This window comes from Crocodylus porosus, unplaced genomic scaffold (genome assembly GCF_001723895.1).
Source record: "Crocodylus porosus isolate Cpor-Errol unplaced genomic scaffold, CroPor_comp1, whole genome shotgun sequence".
In the NCBI taxonomy this organism is placed as follows: Eukaryota; Metazoa; Chordata; order Crocodylia; family Crocodylidae; genus Crocodylus; species Crocodylus porosus.
Window position 1 is genome coordinate 35,011,462 of NW_017728906.1, and position 20,228 is coordinate 35,031,689.

At 43.3% G+C, this 20,228-nt stretch overlaps 1 protein-coding gene across 1 annotated transcript; it reads right to left on the bottom strand.

Annotated features, from left to right (window-relative positions):
* Positions 1-4,389: 4,389 nt before the first annotated feature.
* Positions 4,390-20,228, bottom strand: CUNH21orf59 (chromosome unknown C21orf59 homolog). Its single transcript, XM_019528826.1, has 7 exons — positions 19,987-20,228; positions 19,290-19,457; positions 14,472-14,539; positions 8,657-8,815; positions 7,788-7,919; positions 4,921-5,016; positions 4,390-4,799 (listed from the first exon to the last, which is right to left on the bottom strand). The coding sequence occupies exons 1-7, from the start codon at positions 20,123-20,125 to the stop codon at positions 4,689-4,691; spliced, it is 873 nt and encodes a 290-aa protein (XP_019384371.1). The 5' UTR covers positions 20,126-20,228; the 3' UTR covers positions 4,390-4,688.

Consider the following 20,228-nt stretch of genomic DNA (forward strand, 5'->3'; position numbering starts at 1 on the left):
GCTTTGGTTTCTTTGACCACAGCGCACACTTTGGGGAGAAAGGACTCCTGGGAAGGGACAGCATTCCCCTCATGTGGAGAGGTAAGTCCCTTTTCTTGGCCAGGATGGCCAAACTTTTAGATAGGCTTTAAACTAAGATGACTAGTAGGGACGGGGAAAACGCTGACTAGAGCATGCCCAGGGACCGGCACACAAGAAGGCTCCGAAGCTGAGGACACTAGGAGAGCCACTCTTGCAAGAGCTGAGGGAATGGTTCTCCCTTAGTGTGGCAGGAAATTGAGGGTCTCAATTAGAGGACTTAGGTGCCTGTACACTAATGCCAGGAGCATGGGGAACAAGCAGGAGGATCTAGCCCTCCTGGCCTCCAATGGGCATTACAATCTACCAGTGATTACAGGGACCTGGTAGGACTTCTCACATGATTGGAACAGAGCCATAGAGGGCTACACCCTGCACAGAAGGGGCTGAGTGGGGAAGAAAGGTGGAGGTGTAGCTCTCTATGCGAGACCAGTACACCTCATTGGAGGCCAACATTGGCTCCAAAAAAGAGTGGTTCAAAACCCTCTGGGTCAAACTATGGGAGGAGTACAGTGAGAGAGACCTAACTGTAGGTGTATACTACAGACAACCAAACCAAGGGTAGGGGCTTGATCTGGAGTTCTCTAGAGAACTAGCAGAGGCCACAAGTGCATGGGACATGGTCATCATGGGCAACTTCAGTTACCCAGACATCTCTTGGGAGGAACACTCAGCTAAGTCAGATTGCTTGCATTGTTTCTTGACCTGTATTGAAGAGCTCTACCTGACTCAGGAAGTGCACGGGCCAACCAGAAGTAACACTCTCCTAGACTTGGTCCTGGCCAAAGGAGACAATTTGGTGAGCAACTTGAATATAGAGGGTAGCCTGGGCGATGGCAACCATGAAACCATCACATTCACTGTCCCTCACAGGGCAGGCAAATCAGCTATCAGGGTTGAAGTTTTGGACTTCAGAAAAGTGAATTTCAACAGGCTCAGGGCAGTAGTAGGGGACGCACTGAGAGACAGGGACCGAAGGTGAAAGGAGTGTATGAAGAGCAATCGTTCTTCAAGATACGATCCTCAAAGCCCAGAAGAAGTCAATTCCCATATGGAGGAAAGGTAGCAGAAGGGCTGGTAAGTCTTCTTGACTTAACAGGGATATCATGGTCTTCTTGACAAAGAAGAAAGACGCATACAAACAATGGAAGCCTGGGACAGTCCCCAGGGAGGACTATACAACAACAGCCCGCGCTTGTAGGGAGAAGATTAGAAAGGCTAAGGCGGTGACTGAATTTAAACTAGCAACAGAAATCAAGGACAATAAGAAGTCCTTCTTTAGAGAACAGGAGGAAAACAAATGGAAGCATGGGGCCATTCCTTAATAGCTCAGGACAGCTGGTTATCAACACTCAGGAGAAACCTGAACTCCTGAATGACTACTTTGCTTTGGCATTTCACCAGATCAAGGGGAAAAATCATACTAGATAAGGTTCAAAATGGGTATGTTGGGAATGACCATCTTTGTACTGTTGACATTGAGCTGGCACATGATCAGTTAGAAAAGCTAGATGTTTATAGGTCAGCAGGACCAGATGAACTTCATCCAAGAGTGCCGAAGGAGCTGGCTGAAGTCATCACGGAACCTCTGGCAAAAACTCTTCCAAAACTCATGGCACTCAGGGGAGGTTCCTGAAGACTGGAAGAGGGCCAATGTTGTACTCATCTTCAAGAAGGGGAGGAGAGAGGACCTGGGTAACTATGGGCCAATTAGCCTAACTTCTATCCCAAGGAAAATCCTGGAAAAAATCATCAAGGAGTCTATGTGCGATAGGTTTGCAGAAGGTAGGATTCTGAATGCCTGCTAGCATGGCTTAATTGTGGGCAGGTCTTGTCTTACCAATACTATCTCCTTCTATGACCAAGTAACTCCCCGCCTGGATAAGAGAGAGGAGGTCAACACTGTATACCTAGGCTTCCAAAAGGCCTTTGATCTGGTATCCCATGATGTTCTCACGGGAAAATTAGAGGATTGCAGACTTAACGGCTCAACATTTAGGTGGGTAGGACCCACAGAGTTCTGATGAAGGGATCTGTATTGCTGTGAGAAGTGGCCAGTAGTGTCCCTCAGAGGTCCATGCTTGGTCTAGTGCTTTTCAACTTATTTATCAATGATTTGGATGTGGGGGTGAAGAGCTCACTGGCCAAGTTCACAGACAACACTAAGTTATGGGGGAGTGTGGTCACACTTGAAAATAAGCTGCAGATACAGGCAGACCTAGACAGGCCGGCAAGTTGCACAGATTAGAACCAGATGAAGTTCAACATTGAGAAGTGTAAAGTGCTCCATCTGGGGATGAACAATCCCCAACATACTTACAGGCTCGGTGGTGCCAAAATGACTAGCATCATGACTGAAAGGGACCTAGGGGTATTAATAGACCATTGTATGAACTCGAGCCGTCTGTGCAATGCTGTAGCCAGCAGGTCAAACGATACCCTGGCATGCATCAAACAATGCATCTCAAGCAAAACCAAGCAAGTGATTCTTCTGCTTTACTCAACGTTGGTGAGACCACAGCTGGAGTACTGTGTCCAGTTCTGGTCGCCACACTTCAACAAGAACATGGAAAAGCTTGAGAGTCCAGAGAAGAGCCACCTGTATGATCAGAGACTTGCATGGCAAGTCATATGGGAAGGCTTGGGTCTCTTCAGCCTAAAAAAAAAGGTGGAGAGGGGACTTGATAGCCGCTTACCACTATATATATCGGGGAATACACCAAGGGTTCAGCGTACAACTGTTCACCAGGGCACTCTTGGGAAAAACCAGAAGTAACAGCCACAAACTCCTGGAAGACCATTTCAGGCTTAACACTAGGAAAAACTTCATCACGGTTAGGGTGTCCAGACTATGGAATAAGCTTCCTCCGTGGTGCAATCACCTTCCCTGGAAATCGTCAAGAGGAAACTGGATGGTTACCTTGCTGGGGTCATCCCCCAGGGGAGGCGGGGGGGGCAGGAGGAGTGGGCTCTGAGCTGATGTGGGGAGGAGGAAGAGAGGTATGAGACTGGGCCCGGGGGTGGGGGAGAAGAGGGAGAGGACTGAGCCTGAGAACAAGCTGGCCTGCCACAGCGGCTGTCATAGGATAGACTGGGCCTCCCCCCTCCTTCGGGCCCAGTCCCAATCCCAATCCTCCTCCCACCCTGTTGCCCCAAGCCCGCTCCTCCTATCCTCCCCGTCGCTGGGTCAGCCCAGGCCCGCTGCTCCCCCTGCCACGGTGGCCTGACTTCTCCCCAGCCTCAATCCTTCCCTGTATCAGGCCTGGGTTCACTCCTCCCCCTCCCCCACCACCACCATGGGGGTGTGGAGCAGCGGGCCCAATCCAGCATGGCACTGGGGGCTGGGGAGGGCCAGGAAGAGTGAAGGATGTGTCAAAGAAGTGAATTAATGACCCTGGTGGCGTTGCTACCAGGAGGGCTTCGGTTTCTTCAACCACAGCACACACTTTGGGGAGAAAGGATTCCTGGAAAGAAACAGCATTCCCCTCACGTGGAGAGGTAAATCCCTTTTCACCTCTGTGTTGGGCCCAGTTCCACTCCTCCCCTATCTCTCCCATGTTGGCAACTCCTCCGCTTCTCCCATCTCCCCGCTGCCACCAGCTTCAGCCCAGGTACACTGCTCCCCACAGCAGCCCAGCTTTTCCCCACCCTTGGGCCTGGGCCCGCTCCTCCCCTCCCTCCCCACTGCTGCAGCAGGGCGTGGGGAAACAGGCCTAGACCCCAAGCAGCAAGAGGGAAGCGGGGAGTGTGCCCAGATGGGGTGGGGCCCGGGGCTCCATCCCAGTCATTCCTGATGGGCAACTGGCTAGTTTTAACACAATAACATTGAAAGAAAAAAAAAAAAAATGTTATAAAATTTTGAACAAGGAATTATCTGGCTTCCAGTCTTACAAATACATTATATTTCAAAACCCCTACCTCAACAAAGAGCTATTTTCATTATCTCATTCTCACTTAGTAGTAATGTTTACCTTTTAAATTGGACTTCTGTCAGCCTATACATAAAAATCTCATAATTCTAACAAATGATAAAATGAACTGGACTTAGTACCTTCGCTTGTAATTCCAAATTAAAAACAGGCATGTAGAGGAAAAGTGAAACATATAAAAATATTGCCTAAAAACCAATTAATCTAAAATTACTGGCTTAATATTAACCTTGTTAACATGCAAAGCAGCAACCAAACCCACTGATTTTGTATTAGATTCAAGATGCAGCCTATGAACGCTGACTTTCTACAGCCACACTAACTTTGATAAACTGTACTGTTTGAAACAATTACAAAAAGAAGAAAATATGAAGACTACCAGCACAGGCATCTAATTCATATTTATTAGCTATGAATGTTACTATGAAAACAATTCAAATATTTTAAAACTACAGCATTTAAATAATTAACTACATACTTCTATTAAAGCAGAATTATGAACATTAACACAATGGGTTGTATTCAGCTATGTACCCCATAGCTGCTAGAGTTTTTAATAGAAATATGATACCCAATAAAAAGGCTGGAAACATCAGCTTGTCGGAGAAATTCTAATACACAGGGGGTTATTAATGTAAGTCAATTTTTATTTTTGAAGAAGCAAAGGATGTTTGGAGAGCTTCATCTCGGTCCCCACTTAATGTCTTTAACTCCATGAAAATGTCTTTTCAAAGCATGACTGTCTGCCCATTCAGCATTTAAAAACGAGTCGTCATCATCTTCCTCTAATTTCTGCAAATAAAATTTTTGCGAAAGAAGTAACAAAAAAAGCTTTAAAGAAAATACTGCAAAAATCACCACTTGTACTTATTTCTATTTGCATGTCACGTAACATAAAATAAAATCATGTTACCTTGAGTTCCTCCTGCTTTTTATGATAATACAGCATCATCTGTTTTTGCTCTTCATTACTAATCAGTGGCTCACGAGCTGGGGCCCCTTGTCCTTTCTGAAAGTAGGCAGTAAATGTTATTTATAATGCTATTTTCTATTAAACAAGTTGCATAAGAAGCTGTTAAACAAAGACAGCAGCAACATTTCCTCAGGGAGTCAGCCTTCTCATGCTCAAGTCTGGATTTTGGTGCTTCAATTAAGGCACTTAGTTTTGAAAATCTTGGCCCAGAATTATCAGGCTTGTAAAATTTAAAGTCATGCTCTCCACAAATGTGTCCAGCATTTATATACAACATTCTCATGAATATGATTCTCATTTTCCTTATTGCACAATAACTGTGGTTGGCCAAAATGTATGGTCTCAATGGATTTCTGGTGCCTGAGAGACAGACATGAGAACATACTCATTTAGCCATTAGTGGCTGGTGGGGGTGACACCTGTCTCTCAGGTTAGATCAGTAGAGGACTGGGTGTCAGGCCCTTTTCTTTTATGGGGATTAAAAGATCTGAAGAAAACTCCTTCTCTTAGACTTCCAGGGACACTGCTTCCACTGCTCCAAGATTTAAGAGAGAATTCGCTACTTTGTTGGTACAGTATTTTGTGAGAGGGGTCCCTGAAGAAGGCAGGGAGTGACTACAATTGAACAGAATACTTAAATTCATCATTTCTAAAATAAATTATCTAAGATTATTTGATTCCAGTCCTCTGTAAAATAAAAACATGTTTACCAAAGAAACGGAACACAGTAATTAGCTTTGAGTGGTTCTGAACAGCTGCTGGAAATGACATCAAACTGCTGTCATGGGATAGATGTAAAGTTTGTGACAGAAAAAGGCAAAGAGAATTTTGCACAGAAACCTTTGATTCCTCTTCAGTGGCTCCAGCATCATCAGTGAATTACAAATAGAGGGGTTCTCTCTTGTGAGCCTCAGATTTAACTTACTGTTTCTTAGGAGGGTCCATATACCCCTAAACAAGGAAAGCATACCTCTCGGATCGCTGACAGATGCAGGGTTTCCTGTGTACTCAGAATGAGCAGATTGTAATATTCAAACTCTACTGTCATCTAGATCTTGTTTTGTACACCTCAAGATTGGAGCTATGAAACCAAGAGCATAGTGACAGCAGTGGTGAAAAAGAATGCAGTCATATCTGAAGTACCTAGAGCAACTTATAACAGAGTTCAAATTACCAGCTGTCCTACAGATCCAAAGGAGAGCTCAGTTCTTTCATAAACTATGATACCTCGTCCCAATTAAGGTAATTATATTTTGACTAGTGTTGAGACATGAACTTGAAAATGTGACACTGAATAATCTGTTTGCCAAAGAAGCTTAACTTTGATAGGTCTGTATTTTTAGGAAAATGAACACTCCTCATATGGTCAAACCACCTTATTTGGATTCCTTTTGGAAATTTTGTTCTCCTTCTCCAAAAGAGCTAGAGACAGCAATGGTGGGCAAGGTTGTACAGTGATTGCAAGATAATGTGGTACAGAAGAGAGCCATGAACATTGGTGCTTAGAACTCAGTTGGGGTTGGTGTTCAAGATATGGACAGTGAAACCATCAGGAACATGTACACCGGTTTTAGCACTTCTTGAGCAAGGCTCAGACAGCACTGTGTTCAGAAAACCACTGGATTTTGCAAGGTGTTAGAAGGCCACAGGCAACCTTTTGTCTGAATGCTCCAAGGAAAACCTTGATTCATTTTATTAGTTCCTGAAGACAAAGATCTGTGTACACTGTGGGAAAAAAATGTTCCCTCCTACCTTTTTCATATGACTAAGCACAGGAAGACTTAGCTACTCTGTCAGTCTCAGTAACTGGAAAATTTGATTTCTTTGTGTAGTTAACCAGGGACCTCAGGGTTGAAATGCAACTCACAAAAGCAGCAGCTGAAGAAATTTGTTCAGGCCTTTTTTATTTCTTGGAGAAAACATTTATTAAATGCTCTGGGAGAGTTTAAAGCTAAGCCTCTTTAACCTTCCATGTCTTCCTGAAGGAGGAAGAACAAAATTAATTGTCTATCAGGGATGTGCCCAACTCCAAGGCAAAAGAAAAAAGGAACCATGAGGACAGATCGCTGAAGAGAAGACATTGCAAGTCCGTGTGTGCATAGGGCATTTTGAGGACTGGAAACTGTTTTATCCATAATGCCTACATAAATCACAGCACCAGGGAAGATCCTACCACTATTTTGAGAAGAACAAGTATAACACTAAATCCATGTGCTAACATAAACAGGAAAGTCATACAGCATACAGAGAGATGGACAATATAGTGATCTGGCCTTATCATTACAGGTAATACAAAAGAACCGAGGGCTAGTTAAGTCTGCTCCATCCTTTCTGCCCTGGGGCACTAGCATTAGAGCATGCAGGGTGCAGGCATGGCCAGTGGACAGTGGTGTCCAAAAAAATTAATTTCATGCACATAGGGTGCAATGCAAAGAAAGTCAGAGCTGAATGATTACTCAATGAAGAAAATTTCAGAGCAATTTTCTTAAAATTAGGAAGCTATATTGAATTTTCCAGCCAGCTAAGGCTTTGGTGCCTACCATTTTTGCTGTACTTAGCAAAAATATATTCTGAAGTAAATAAGGGAAATATTTCACTGAGGAATAGAGGAATTCACAAAGCAAAATACTTATACTGGTCGGAACTTTTAAATCAGTGTTGGTTCATATAATTCACAGACCTCAGTTAAAAATTAACCTGATACATATTCCAAATTACTGCAAATTCTCATCATTAAAAAAGTTGACAACTGATGCTGAATCATACAGAGCCTTACAGTACTCTTTAAGCACTTTAATGGTACTTACTTTCTGTATCTTCACAATGATTTTGGTTTTCTCATTTTTTCCTACATAATCTGAAAGTTTGTTTGTTCTTTTTAATTCTTTTGCTGCCCACCACAATTGTGCTTCTGTTTCTGCAATAACTTCAAGTCCAGCCTGTGATAAATTTTAATATGCAAGGAAAAAAAAAAGAAACTTTTAATTTTTGTGTATACAGAAAATCTTGCATCAGTACTCCATAATCATCTGATTGGAACATCCTTCTGAGACACCTATGGTTTTAACACTTTTAAATCAGTGTAAAATCAAGGGAATTACTTTAACTGGGCTTTCTGTTGTGTGTTACTGATAGTAATGTAGTCTCTTGTTTCCTTCAAATAACTATGCTCAATTCTCAGTTCAGCTTGCTAACTCAAAATATTTTATTAAATCACACAGATGATCTAAAGAACATAAGAAATGCCATACTGGATCAGACCATAGGTCCATCCAGCCCAGTGTCTTGTACTTCACCCTCACAGAATAGATGTTAAAGAAAAGAGAATTTATGCAGGGCCTATCCAGACTGATTTGTGCCCTGCTCCTTTTCCCCTCACAAAAGACAGAAACTATTAAAGATGGACAAACAAATAAAACAGCATGAACTTAAAAATTTAAGTTAGGCAATTTAACTGATTATAGGATCACCCATTTAAATTTTCAGTTAACCGAGTTGCCTGTACATTAAAAAAAATTGTAAAGACACAATATTTAAAAAACAACAAAATACTATCAAGTAAACAGGCAAGACTTCAAATAATTAAGTAAAAATGAAGAATTTCTTCTTCCTTGCCTAGAAAAGCATAAACTTAAGCCAGATGCTCATAAAGTAGTCAAAATATGTTGCTGCATACATGTGTTCCAGATAAATCTTCTTTATCTTCAAACTCCATTCTAACTGGATCATATGGAGGCAATCCCATTGGATAAACAATCATCACTGCTCCTCGGAGCTGGTCCACTGCATCTTTCACCATTTCCATACCAATGCACACATTAGCTTGAACTTGTTTCTGAAATACAGGCAAGAACCAGATACATTTAAATAACAAATTAAGAGGAAAGAGTCTGTTTGCATTCCGTTCATGAAACTTGAGTTGAGTAAAGCCAACTGGTTGAACAGAAGCTTAAGCAAAAGCATGTCACCTTTGATTCTTTTTTTTTTTAAAACACTAATTCCTGAAACAGCTGCATATTTGAATAAACTTTTGTCTTTTGATTCTATTTGGTTAGCAAAGGCGGGGTCATTTCAAGTATCATTAAATGCCTGCTATACAATTTTAAAACAAAAAAATTATAGTATCTAGGGCAGTTGTGCTCAATTTATAATCTGTAGGCTGAATCTGGCCTGCCAGCCCCTGAGACTCCCCAAAGGTCTTTAAATTTGGGGGTGGAGTAGCATTCCTCCACCCCCCAAATTTCCAGACTTGTGTGAATTTCTGTAGGCCATCCTGTGCACTGGATCGGGCCAGCATACAGGGAAGGTCTGGAGCTGGATTCAGCCTGCTAGATGGGCTGAGCACCCAAGAAATGCAGAGTTCAAGAAAGTATACAGATGCCAAAAGAAAATGGGTGGAAAAGTTCTTATTTTGAACTTTTGTGATGAAACTTGTAAAAAAGGTAAATGTCAAATAAAGGTTAGACAAGGGACATAACCTGAGTTTTCATACACAAATGAAAGACAAGCAGCAGCAAAGCACATACAAGATATACTCTTAATGCAATGCTTGGCATAACTGGAATTATTTACCAAATAAAAAGAAATAAAATGAAGCTGAAATAGAAATATTTTATTTATGAATATTGCATCTCCAGTGTTCAGTATTGGTGGGTTAAAAAAAAGGAGACTAAGAGAATAACGCCTCCTTGTGGACATTACTAGTTGATAGAATTATAGAAAATTAGGGTTGGAAGGGACCTCAGGAGGTCATCTAGCGAGTCCAACCTCCTGCTCAAATCAGGACTGTCCCCAATTAGATCATACCACCCAACACTGTCTAGCTGGGTCATAAAAACCCCCAAGGTTGGAGATTTCACAGCCTCTTTCTGGGTAACCAGTTCCAGTTCTTCCTAATATCTAACCTCAACTTTTCTTGCTGCAGCTTGAGATCATTGCTCCTTGTTCTGTCATCTGCCACCACTGAGAACAGCCCAGCTCCATGCTCTCTGGAACCACCCTTCAGGTAGTTGAAGGCTGCTATTAAATCCCCTCAGTCTTCTCTCCTCCAGACTAAAATAAGCCTAGTGGGGGGCCCAAAACTGGACACAGTACTCCAGGTGATGGCCTCACCAATGTTGAAGCAAAATTCTGAACATAGGTTCTGCCAATGTCTGAACTTAGTTTGACTGAGAGTGGAAAACTCCATACAGGGTCAGAACTGCCCTTTCTATGACCTTTGGGCTTGTCAATCAACCATGACCCAGTTTTCTGTGTTGCTCATGCGCAGTAACAACCAAGCCCTGATCTGACGCATGCTCAGTCTTTCTGTGACATGAGGTAATCTGGCTAGAACATTCTGTTTGAGGAAAAATTTGATTGGCTAAAAAAATTCATATTTAAGGTTAGGAGCCCCTCCTTCTGGGGGGAGATCGCGCTAACTGGAGACAGAGGCTGGTGCTTCAGGGACTGTCTCGCAGTCAGGCTTTAGGGCCTATTGATCTCCTTCCCCGATTGGCACTTTGTACTACTAGATTGATTGCGGTTTTGATTTCCTGGTTTCCGACTGATCTTCACCAATTACCGACTACGATTTGGACCATCCCACTATGACTTCACCTCAACATTCTGGCATCCCGACCTTGGCATTATTCTCCGACTACCCGATTGTCCATCATCTGGGACTGGCGTCACGTCACATCCCTCTACGCGTTAGAGCTTTGTTTGTTTGTTTCCCAATTCATAAGCCGTTAGCTATCCTAACAGCTAACAGCCGCACCTATCCCCTGCGGGTAGAAAGCAAGGGCTCGCTGTGAACCTCGTGGGCCAACAGACCTGTTATATTCGTCGTTACTGTAACTGAAGACATCGTTTCCTACGCATCTAAGCGTAAGTCAAATAAATTTCACCTTGTTCAAGAAACGGCTACGCTTCAGTGCCTCAGTTCTCCTCGCCAAAAACCCAGCCTGTTTTCGTGTCTAATTGCCACTCTGGCCCACCCTGGCTTGGTTCATCCCCCCGGGACAACTAATACTGAATAGAGGGCAACAATCACTTCCTTTGATCTGCTAGTAAGGCTCTTACTAATGCAGTCCAGTATTCCATTAGCCTTTTTGGCAACAAAGACACACTGTTGGCCCATATTCAGCTTAGTGTGCACTGTAACCCCCAGATTCTTTTCTGTAGAGCTGTTGCTTAGCCAGTTGGTCCCCAGCCTGTACCAGTGCATGGGATTGTTCTGTCCTAAGTGCAGGACTTTGCACTTCTTATTAAACCTCATGAGAGTTCTTTAGCCCAATCCTCCAATTTGTCAAGGTATCTCTGGATTCTAGCCCTGCCCTCTAGCTTATCTACTACTCCCCCCAGCTTGCTGTCATCTGCAAACTTACTGGGTGTGTAAACTTACTGCAAACTTACCCTCTCTCATCTTCTAGGTCATTGATTAACTGAACTAAACCAGACCCAGGACCAACCTGTTGCCACACCTGATACTGGCTACCACCTAGATATCGAACCACTGACTACTACCCTCTGAACCCAATGATCCAGGAAGTTTTTTATCCACCTTATAATCCATTCATCCAACCCGTACTTCCTTAGCTTTCTTAGGAATGTGAGAGACCATATCAAAACCTTGCTAAAGTCAAGGTATATCATGTCCACTGCTCTTCTCACATTTACACAGGCAGTCATCTCATCATAGAAAGCAATCAGGTTGGCCAGGCATGACTTGCCCTTGGTGAATCCATGTCGACTGTTCCTAAATCACCTTCTTCTCTTCCAAGTACACAGAAATGGATTCCTTGAGGACCTGCTCCATGATTTTTCTAGGGACTGAGGTGAGACTGACCGATCCAAGAATGACTCATGCCTCCCAGCAGCTGGGGGGGCATGGTGGCAACGGTGGGAGCACAGTGGCAAGTGGGAGCGTGGTGGTGGTAAAACGGGGGAGCTCCCGCAGACGCCACTGACGGCAGCAGCAGAGTGACAAGCACCGACCAAGGGGCAGCAGTAGCAAGTGGGGATCACAGACTGCCCGCAGACTCCACCAGCAGTGGAGGTGCACCACCACGCTCAGGGGGTGCATGTGCATCCGTGTGTACCCCCTTCACATTGTCTCTGCCTGGATCCTCCTTCTTTCCTTTCTTAATGAGGGGCACTATATTTGCCCTTTTCCAATTGTCTGGGACTTCTCCTGCTCACCATGAGTTTTTAAATATAACTGGCCAGTGGCTCTGCAATCGCAGGCTTATGCAGTACACCATTCCTTAATCTCAAAGATCAAATGTTGTTCAAAATACACCTCTTCATTTTCATCAGTCTGGATCAATTCTTTAATTTGATGTCTTATCTTTTTTTTGTATTAAAGTTAGCCCACATGATATATGAGAAAATAATAAAACAATTTTTCACTTCAATCTGAAAGAAACACAGAGCACTTAAACTGTGTCTTCCAAACAATTTCATCCACTATTAAAGTCTAACAACTTCCGGGTAAAACACAGCAATACAATGCAATAATTTGGACTGGAAGTGACAATCCAGTATCAAAGTAGAAATTTCTTTTATACATTCCTGAAGAACAGAGACCAAAAGTGCAGTATTTAATTCAACAAGAGATACAGAAATCTGTATCAGTAATATAAAAATATTTTTCCGTATATTTAGAAACAGAGCCAATCAATCACAAAACATTTTAGGACACAATGGTTCAAGAGAAAATGCAAGTTCACCAAGCCCAAAATATTTAATTTGAAACACCTCAGGTGTGACACACTTCTGAATCCAAGGTGGGTTACAGCTCCAGAGCCAGAAACTCTGGAAGCCCCACGGAGCTGCATAATGAAACTGAAAAGAATGTTAATTTTACAGCCATTATTTATCAATTCCACTGAACAGCTGCAAGATCTGGGGCTCTGGTTTGTGAGAAGTTCCTGGGGGCGGGGCGGGGAGAACTGTTTTGGTTTGAAGTGATCCAAAACAAAACCTAACAAACATCTTACAACTCCTGCTTTCAACCAGTTCTGTTTAAAATGATATTGCTAAAACATTTCATATATGCACAGAACAATGATCAAACTTGTCCATAAATGCCTTGAGTCACTGAGGGCAGAGGCCCCTTGCTGCAGAAGCAACTTGCAATAAATTGAACTAAAAGCTGCTGAGATTTCCAGTATGGTCAGAATGGCTGAATGACAACAGTCTAAAACCACAGTCCCTGTAAGCACGGGTACAACTACAATGGAAGACCATAACCAAGAGTGGAACTCATCTAAGATGTCAATGGTCTCTAGGCAGAACATGAATAGTGTACCAATGTGATTTGGAAAGTAGCGACTAAAACTGAGAAGGTTTATGAATGAGCAATAATTGAAAATCAATCTATTATCAAGTTGCAATTTTCCCTTCAAGAAAACGTTCAAAACTTTTACTAGGTGGGAACCTAAAAATTTCCATATGACATTATGGAACCACCACATAATTCCTTAATTCACAGCTTTAAACAATCAAGATGGACTGGGCTCAAGTCTCACAGATGGTAATCCCAAAAGAAAACAAAATTTAATGTGATTAGGGAGAGTCAGGAACCTGTGGCTCTGTCATAGTCAGAAGATGTGACGACTAACCCAGAGCCGATATAGCTTAATGGCAAAGATAACAAGAGTCAAACTTGGGGGATCCAACAATCCCAAAGTCTGAAAAAATAAGACAGCATTGGTATCAAAAGATGTGAAATATTCCATAAACAGGAAAATATACACTTTTGCACGTCTGGTTTACAAGGAAGAGTAAATGAATAAAAAGCTATTTAATTTACACCTCAGTGTAAAACAAGTTGTGTGTTAATATACAAATACTTTTAAAATGAATTCAAGTATGTTAGGCTCCAGTTCTGCAAAAAAACATAAAACACACACTTAATTTTACACATGTGAAATCGGTGCAATTACATATAGTCTTACAGTTAAGCATTCACACAGATTTCTGGCAGAATCAAAAGCTTAACATGGATTGGCCTATGGTAAGAAAAGATCAGCATAAATAACATTTTGAAACAATAATTATATATATAATTCCAATAGACCTATATTAATGAACAAAAGGCATTTTAATTTAAGTAGTTCATGGAACATAGTTAATTTTTCACTTGAAAACTTGACAAGCATTCACATAAAGAATACATCAACAACAAAAACATTAAGAATATGTGGATGGAAGTAAATGGGGTTTAATCATTTAGTATGAAGTATGTGCATTCCCTTGGAGTTTAATATCTCATTCTGTCACTTGCTGAAACAGCTTGCCAACAAGCCATTAAGAAAATGATTAAGAGTAGTTTCACAGTTATTATACTTATCCTAGTTTTTATTATACTTTTCATTATTATATATTACTACTGAAAATTACTGCTCTTTGCTCTGAAATGAAGAAGTCAGTCATTTTTTAATAGCAAAGCTAGGCAGCATTCATCACATTTTTGAAAAACGGGTCATTTAAAAAAAAAATCTTACCTTAGAGATTAATGCTTTAGCTTCTTCTATTGTCTTTTTTAGAACTTCCTTCATTTTTTCATTTGGGGCTTAAAGATAAGAGAGGCATATTTAACATGTTAAGACATCAGGCAGATTTTTCTTAAAAAAGTCCTACTGTAAATAAATTAGTTTCAGCCTAATGATAATCTAGGAGTACCTGCTATGCTACAGGTATTTCCCATGCTTCTAGACTTTGCTGGTTGCCACAGAGGGCTAGAAAGGATTTTTTTCCCCTTCCTGTTGCTAAGGTGTCAAGGTTTTTATTTTTTATTTTTGTGGGGTTTTTTGCCTTCCTCAGGAGCACTGGGTGTTGGCTGCAGCCAAGGCTGAGAACTGTGACTGGAGTGTGACTTTGCATATGCTGGTATTTAAGCCTGCAGGTTCCTGGCTAGACCCCCTCTATTCAGGATTAAACCACTTGCCACATTTGGGATTGAGAATGAATATCACTTCCACCATGGGGCAATATTCCACAATTGTAAGGCTGGAAGGGACCTTGGAAGATCGTTGGGTCCAGCCTCCTGCACCAAGCAGGCAAGATAAGGGGGGTCAGGTGACCCCAGCAAAGTGACTGCCGAGTCTCCTCTTCAGGATTTCCAGGGTAGGTGATTATACCACCTCTGGAAGGAGCTTATTCCAGTCTGGACACCGTGACTGTGAAGAAGCTTTTCCTAATGTTAAGCTTGAATTGGTCATCCAAGAGTTGTGGCCATATTAACTGTGGGGATTCTTGCCTTCCTCTGTAGCAAAGGGTATGGCCCTCTTCCTTGGCTCTCTCAAGTGAATTTTAACAACCCTTGCAGCAGTAGGACACGGACCACCATTGTCACCCTGGCTTTATCTATGGCAGGTTAGGGTGCTATGCCTTGTAGTTGTGTGACAGGGTTGATTGTGTGGTTTTAGTAATAGGTTAAACAAGGATTTGTATGGGACGGTTTGGATATGGATGATTCTGCCTCAGGCAGCCTGGTGGACTAGATAACTTCCAAAGGTCCCTTCCAACCCTAGTTTTTTTATGGTTCTATATGTAAGAACTTCAGTTCCCCTTCCCCCACGCCATCTCCACTCCCCACCTCCATACCTCTGTTCTGCTCTGGCAGGCTCTGGCCCCACTCCAGGCTGGAGTATGGAGCATGTATTTGCTCCAGCCCAGTAGCTTGTAGCAGTGATGGCAGCGTGACAGCTTTAGCTCTGGCTCCAGGGCCCAAGCTGCTGCCACCTCTGCTACTAAGCCAGGTTGGGGCCAGAGCAAATACAGACTCCATACTCCAGGGCCAAATTCAGAACAAGGGTAAGCAGTGGGGGGGCAGGATGAAATACAGGGCAGATGGGGGGCATGGGGTAGAAGCAGCAGCACTGCGGAAGAGAGGGTGAGGCCTGCCCGCCCCACCCCACCCAATACCCAAACGTAGATGAGGGGCTTTTGTCCCCCTTCATGTTAAAATGGGGAAAAGAACCTTTTCAAGTGAATATGGTAACTCTCCAGAGCAGTTAATAAATTGTTAAGGGTACATCCACACGACAAATCAATCCTCAAAATAGATACATATATGCAATTCCATACAGGATTGGCAATAATTATATTTGGAAGGCTAACTTGTTTTTGATGTCACAGAAACAACATAGCACACACAGCATATTGTTTTCCAAAGATATTTCTTCTTAGAGGCTTTTTCAAACTAAGTAATAGCATCTGTCCCTTGGGTAGGACACACATTCAGTTTAACTTTTCTCTTAAAGCTATGAATTATTAGTATACAAAACAAAATGTTTTTTCCTCATGGCTGGATGTTTTGGAGTGACTTTTTAAGATCAAACAGAACACATGCCTGCATCTACTGTTTATCAGTCAATCTTTTTTTTTTTTTTTTTTCCTCTTCAGAAGAATCAACTGACTTATGCAAAGGGTGGATGTATAACCAGGCCCCAAACAGTCTTGACTTTTGTACTTGCAGTGTTTTTGACCACATTATAAAAATTCCAAATCAGAATTATTTTTCAGTGCAGTTTTTATTTTATTATTTTTAGTGCATTTAATCCTTTGCATCCTTTCATTGGTTATTTAAACTTTCCTTTGGGATTTTGTAAGAGTAATAACAATTCAAACACTGTATCTGTAGTCAACTTATATGGGGGGGAGGGGGGACGACGACTGTTTTTTCCTAAAATTGTACCTGAAAATATGTGGTCAACTTATAATCTGAACAACATGGCATACGATTATGAAATGTTTTGGGCCCCAAACGGAAAAATGTAAGCAAAGTTAACAAGGGTATAAAGTGAATATGCCTGATCAACCAGTAACTACAGAATATTTAAACATAATTCTCTATTTTGACTGTTTAAAAAAAAAAATCTAGAGGTACACTGATACACTGGTCCCATACCGGATTGACACTGATATAGGGAAAACTGACTGCATCAGAAATAGGCTTTTTTTGCCCTATGTGACCAATAAATGCCCCATGAATGCACACAGCCACTGCATGCATGCAACCAGGAGTGCGGCCCAGTGGCTTGGACAGCAGCATTAGCTGGTAAGTCTGTTGCAGGGGAAGGGGTGGGGAGAGGGAAGGGGAGGAGATTGAGGCCCCAGTGGTGAGGAAGGGAGTGAGGCAGCGGCAGGCACTGCCTGGGTGGGGCACAGGACAGAGCTCATGGGGTGGGGTGGGGCAGCTCCTGCAGCTACGTGCACCCCAGAAGGGCATGTGCCCCCAGATCTACACGAGGCAGGGTGTGCTGTCGCTATGGGGTGGGTGGTGCCAGGCTCTTCTCAGCGGGGATCTTGAGCCAGGCTGTGCATGAGGCGGGCAAAAACACCACTGCCACCTGCCCCAAGCCCAGCCCAGCCCACCCTGCCAGGAAGAGCCCAGCACCACCTCAGAACGCAGATCCAGGGGCACATACCTACCATGCCCTCCTGAGGTACGTGCTGCAGCAGGAGCCCCCCCCCACAACCCCTAGTCAAGCTGCTCATGGCCCCGTCCTGTGCCCTGCCTGTGCAGCACCTGCCCCTGCCTCAGCCGAGTCTCACCGCTGAGACCTTTATCTTTCCTCTCCCTCCCCCCAACACCAGATTTACCAGCCCAGCACTGGGCTCCAAGCTGCCTGGCTGTATATCGGAATTGGACTGGTATCAGCTGATATGGCTTCTTAAAAATCAGCCATCATTATCAGCACCAAAAAAATCTATCGGTGCACCCCTAAAAAAATCCTTTCCAAAATTCATTTAACTCTTACTTGAACAAAGCAGAATAACTGAGTGCATAGTTCAGAGACATGAAAGTGTAAAAGTTAAAATGTATTTGTAATTTATTGGAGTAACAGTCTATATTTCTAATAGATTTCAAATTCAGGTTCTTTGTTACTCCTAGCAGCAAATACCAACCCACTGATAGTGCACTCCCAGTTCAGGATGCCTTATCTACTCCACTCTAAGACCAAATGACATGAACTACTTACCACTTTGCTGAACTTTAAACATGTGGGCTGAAATCCTCCCGCTGTGAGAAGATGTCACGCTAAGGTTTTCTTGTTTTTACAAAAACTAAGTTAAAATGGTCCAGCCATTTCTGAGAATAAGGTAATGGACTATATACAGGTTGTCTTTTCAATATTAAAAAAACCTTACACTAGTTCACTGAGAAGTTCTAGTGCCAGCCTATACTTTGGTTCAGGAACTTGCAATTTGAAAGGGAATGGTCTATGAGTCAGAGATATGCATTTTTGCCACTTCTGCCCAAGCTATAAGCCTCTGAATAAACTATTTGCATATGCTCCGTTACAACTTTATTACCGAATTTTCCAAACATTCCATCTGGCTGGAACACCCTGATGCCCAGGATTAACAGGGTCAAATGGGACTTTCCCAGTAATTGCTTCTTAGCCTTGACATTTCCTAATTTTTTGAGAACTTAGCTTTACAACTTTAATTTTAACACAGGCTTTGTCTGTCTGAAATACAGATTTTAGATTACAATTACTTCATCATCATCATCACCCTGATGGTAGCTTAATTTCTCATGAGACTACAGGTTTCCCCTGCTTTATGCAGGTTCTATATGTGCAAATTTGCTCTTACACAATGACCCTTTTTATGCGAGTTAAATTCACTCTTACGCAATTGGTGTGGTGGAAGCCCGCAGTTGGTGGGCAGGGACGCGGTGCAACCCAGCAGTGCCACTCCTGGGGCAGCTGCAGCTGGGCGCAAAGCCCAATGCCAGTCACTTCTGCTGGGCTGCGATCCCAGCTGAGCGCACGCCTCCCCCTGCTCTTCCTGCGGCCCCGTGTTTGTGGGGCGCTGAGCCCCCTTAGTCCCGGTAGAAATGGGTCCGGGGGTTAGTAAGATCAAGGTCTTGGAACATATCTTTATTTGTTACATCATAAAGTGGGTTCCCTTTATGCAAATTCAAGTTACGGGGCCATTTCCCAGGAATGCATGTATAGCATAAAGCGAGGGAAATCTGTACATCCAAACAAGCAGTTTTGGTTGTTGCTCCCCAATTGTTGTCTAATGGCACTCTAACTGCCTTTTTATAAAATAGACTTATATGCGACTAGCTGACAAACAATTGTCCAGAAACAGGAACAACTAATATACTTCACTGGTATAAGTTAAAGCATACACTAATATTTACTTGCTTTTCTCTTGTTTAAAAACTCCAAGACAAAATCAGAAGTCCACATTTATGATGATCAAGAGCATTTAGCTAAAATATCAATTAATTTTACACTGCTCATGAAACCCTGCCCTAATTGTGCTCATACACAGAGAGAGGTATATCAAGATGCATTTACCATGTCCATTTCTTCTTCCAATTTCATCCTTTTTAAAGACACTTCCACCACTTGGGATGCATTTTTCTGCCCACTCATCCTTTAGTTTCAATTCTTCAATCTGTTCATCGGTCAGTCCTTGCATATTTGGAGGCAAGAAGATACCATGTTCTGCCAGCGATTCCATTTCTTAAAAATGGTCAGAGTTTAAAATCAGAAAAAATGTGATAAAAGGCAGTTTTTTTGGAACAGAGCCATTATGCCACTATATCCCAGTGTGAAATCATTTTAGATCAGCAGCGTTTCACCTCCCAGCCACATGAACCAGATGAGTGGCCACGGGCTGGTCTGTGGGCTGAACCCTGACATGCAAGGTAGGCCTGACCCAGTGCAGGGTTGGTCTGCAGGAGTGATGTGGCCTGCTGGGTCTGGCCCTGCGCACTGGCCTAAGCACGTATGGTATACAGCCCCGCCGCTGTGAGCGGGTGTGATCTAGTCCCCAGGACCACCTCACGCAGCTCACAGGGCTCCCCTCAGACTGGAAAGTTGGCAACAGGGGAGCAGAAATTGAGTCTGCCGCTGCTCCCCCACTGCCAAATGTTTGGGCCTGCTGGGAGGCCTGCAAGCGGAGAACGCAGGCCTGGCCTGTGGACCAAGGAACCTCGTGCTCCCCGACGGCGGGGCGGAGCGGGCCGAGCCGGGTACGGCGCTGCGGTACCTGAGCAAAGCCGCTGCACCTTGAGCCTCCCGTTGTAAATGGCGGCAGCGAGGCGCGTTAGCTCGTCCACGGGTGCCTCGGCCGCGGCCTCGAGCAAGAACTGGCTCTCGTCGCCCCGCTTCACGTGCAGCCGGACCATGGCTGCAGCCGGGCCGGCAGTTACTGGCCTCGCGCGTCGCTCCCCCCTAGCAACCGCCCCGCGTCCTTGGAAACCAACAGCAGCGCACGCGCCTCGCCCGCAG

What these genes read in the sequence shown, in the direction of transcription:
- CUNH21orf59 (XM_019528826.1), bottom strand. Translation starts at nt 20,125, where the DNA reads ATGGTCCGGCTGCACGTGAAGCGGGGCGACGAGAGCCAGTTCTTGCTC. An exon ending in AAGATTTATCTGGAACACAT is followed by an intron (nt 7,920 to 8,656) that starts GTATGCAGCAAC and finishes AATTTATCACAG; the next exon opens with GCTGGACTTGAAGTTATTGC. An exon ending in TCATTGTGAAGATACAGAAA is followed by an intron (nt 5,017 to 7,787) that starts GTAAGTACCATT and finishes GCCTACTTTCAG; the next exon opens with AAAGGACAAGGGGCCCCAGC.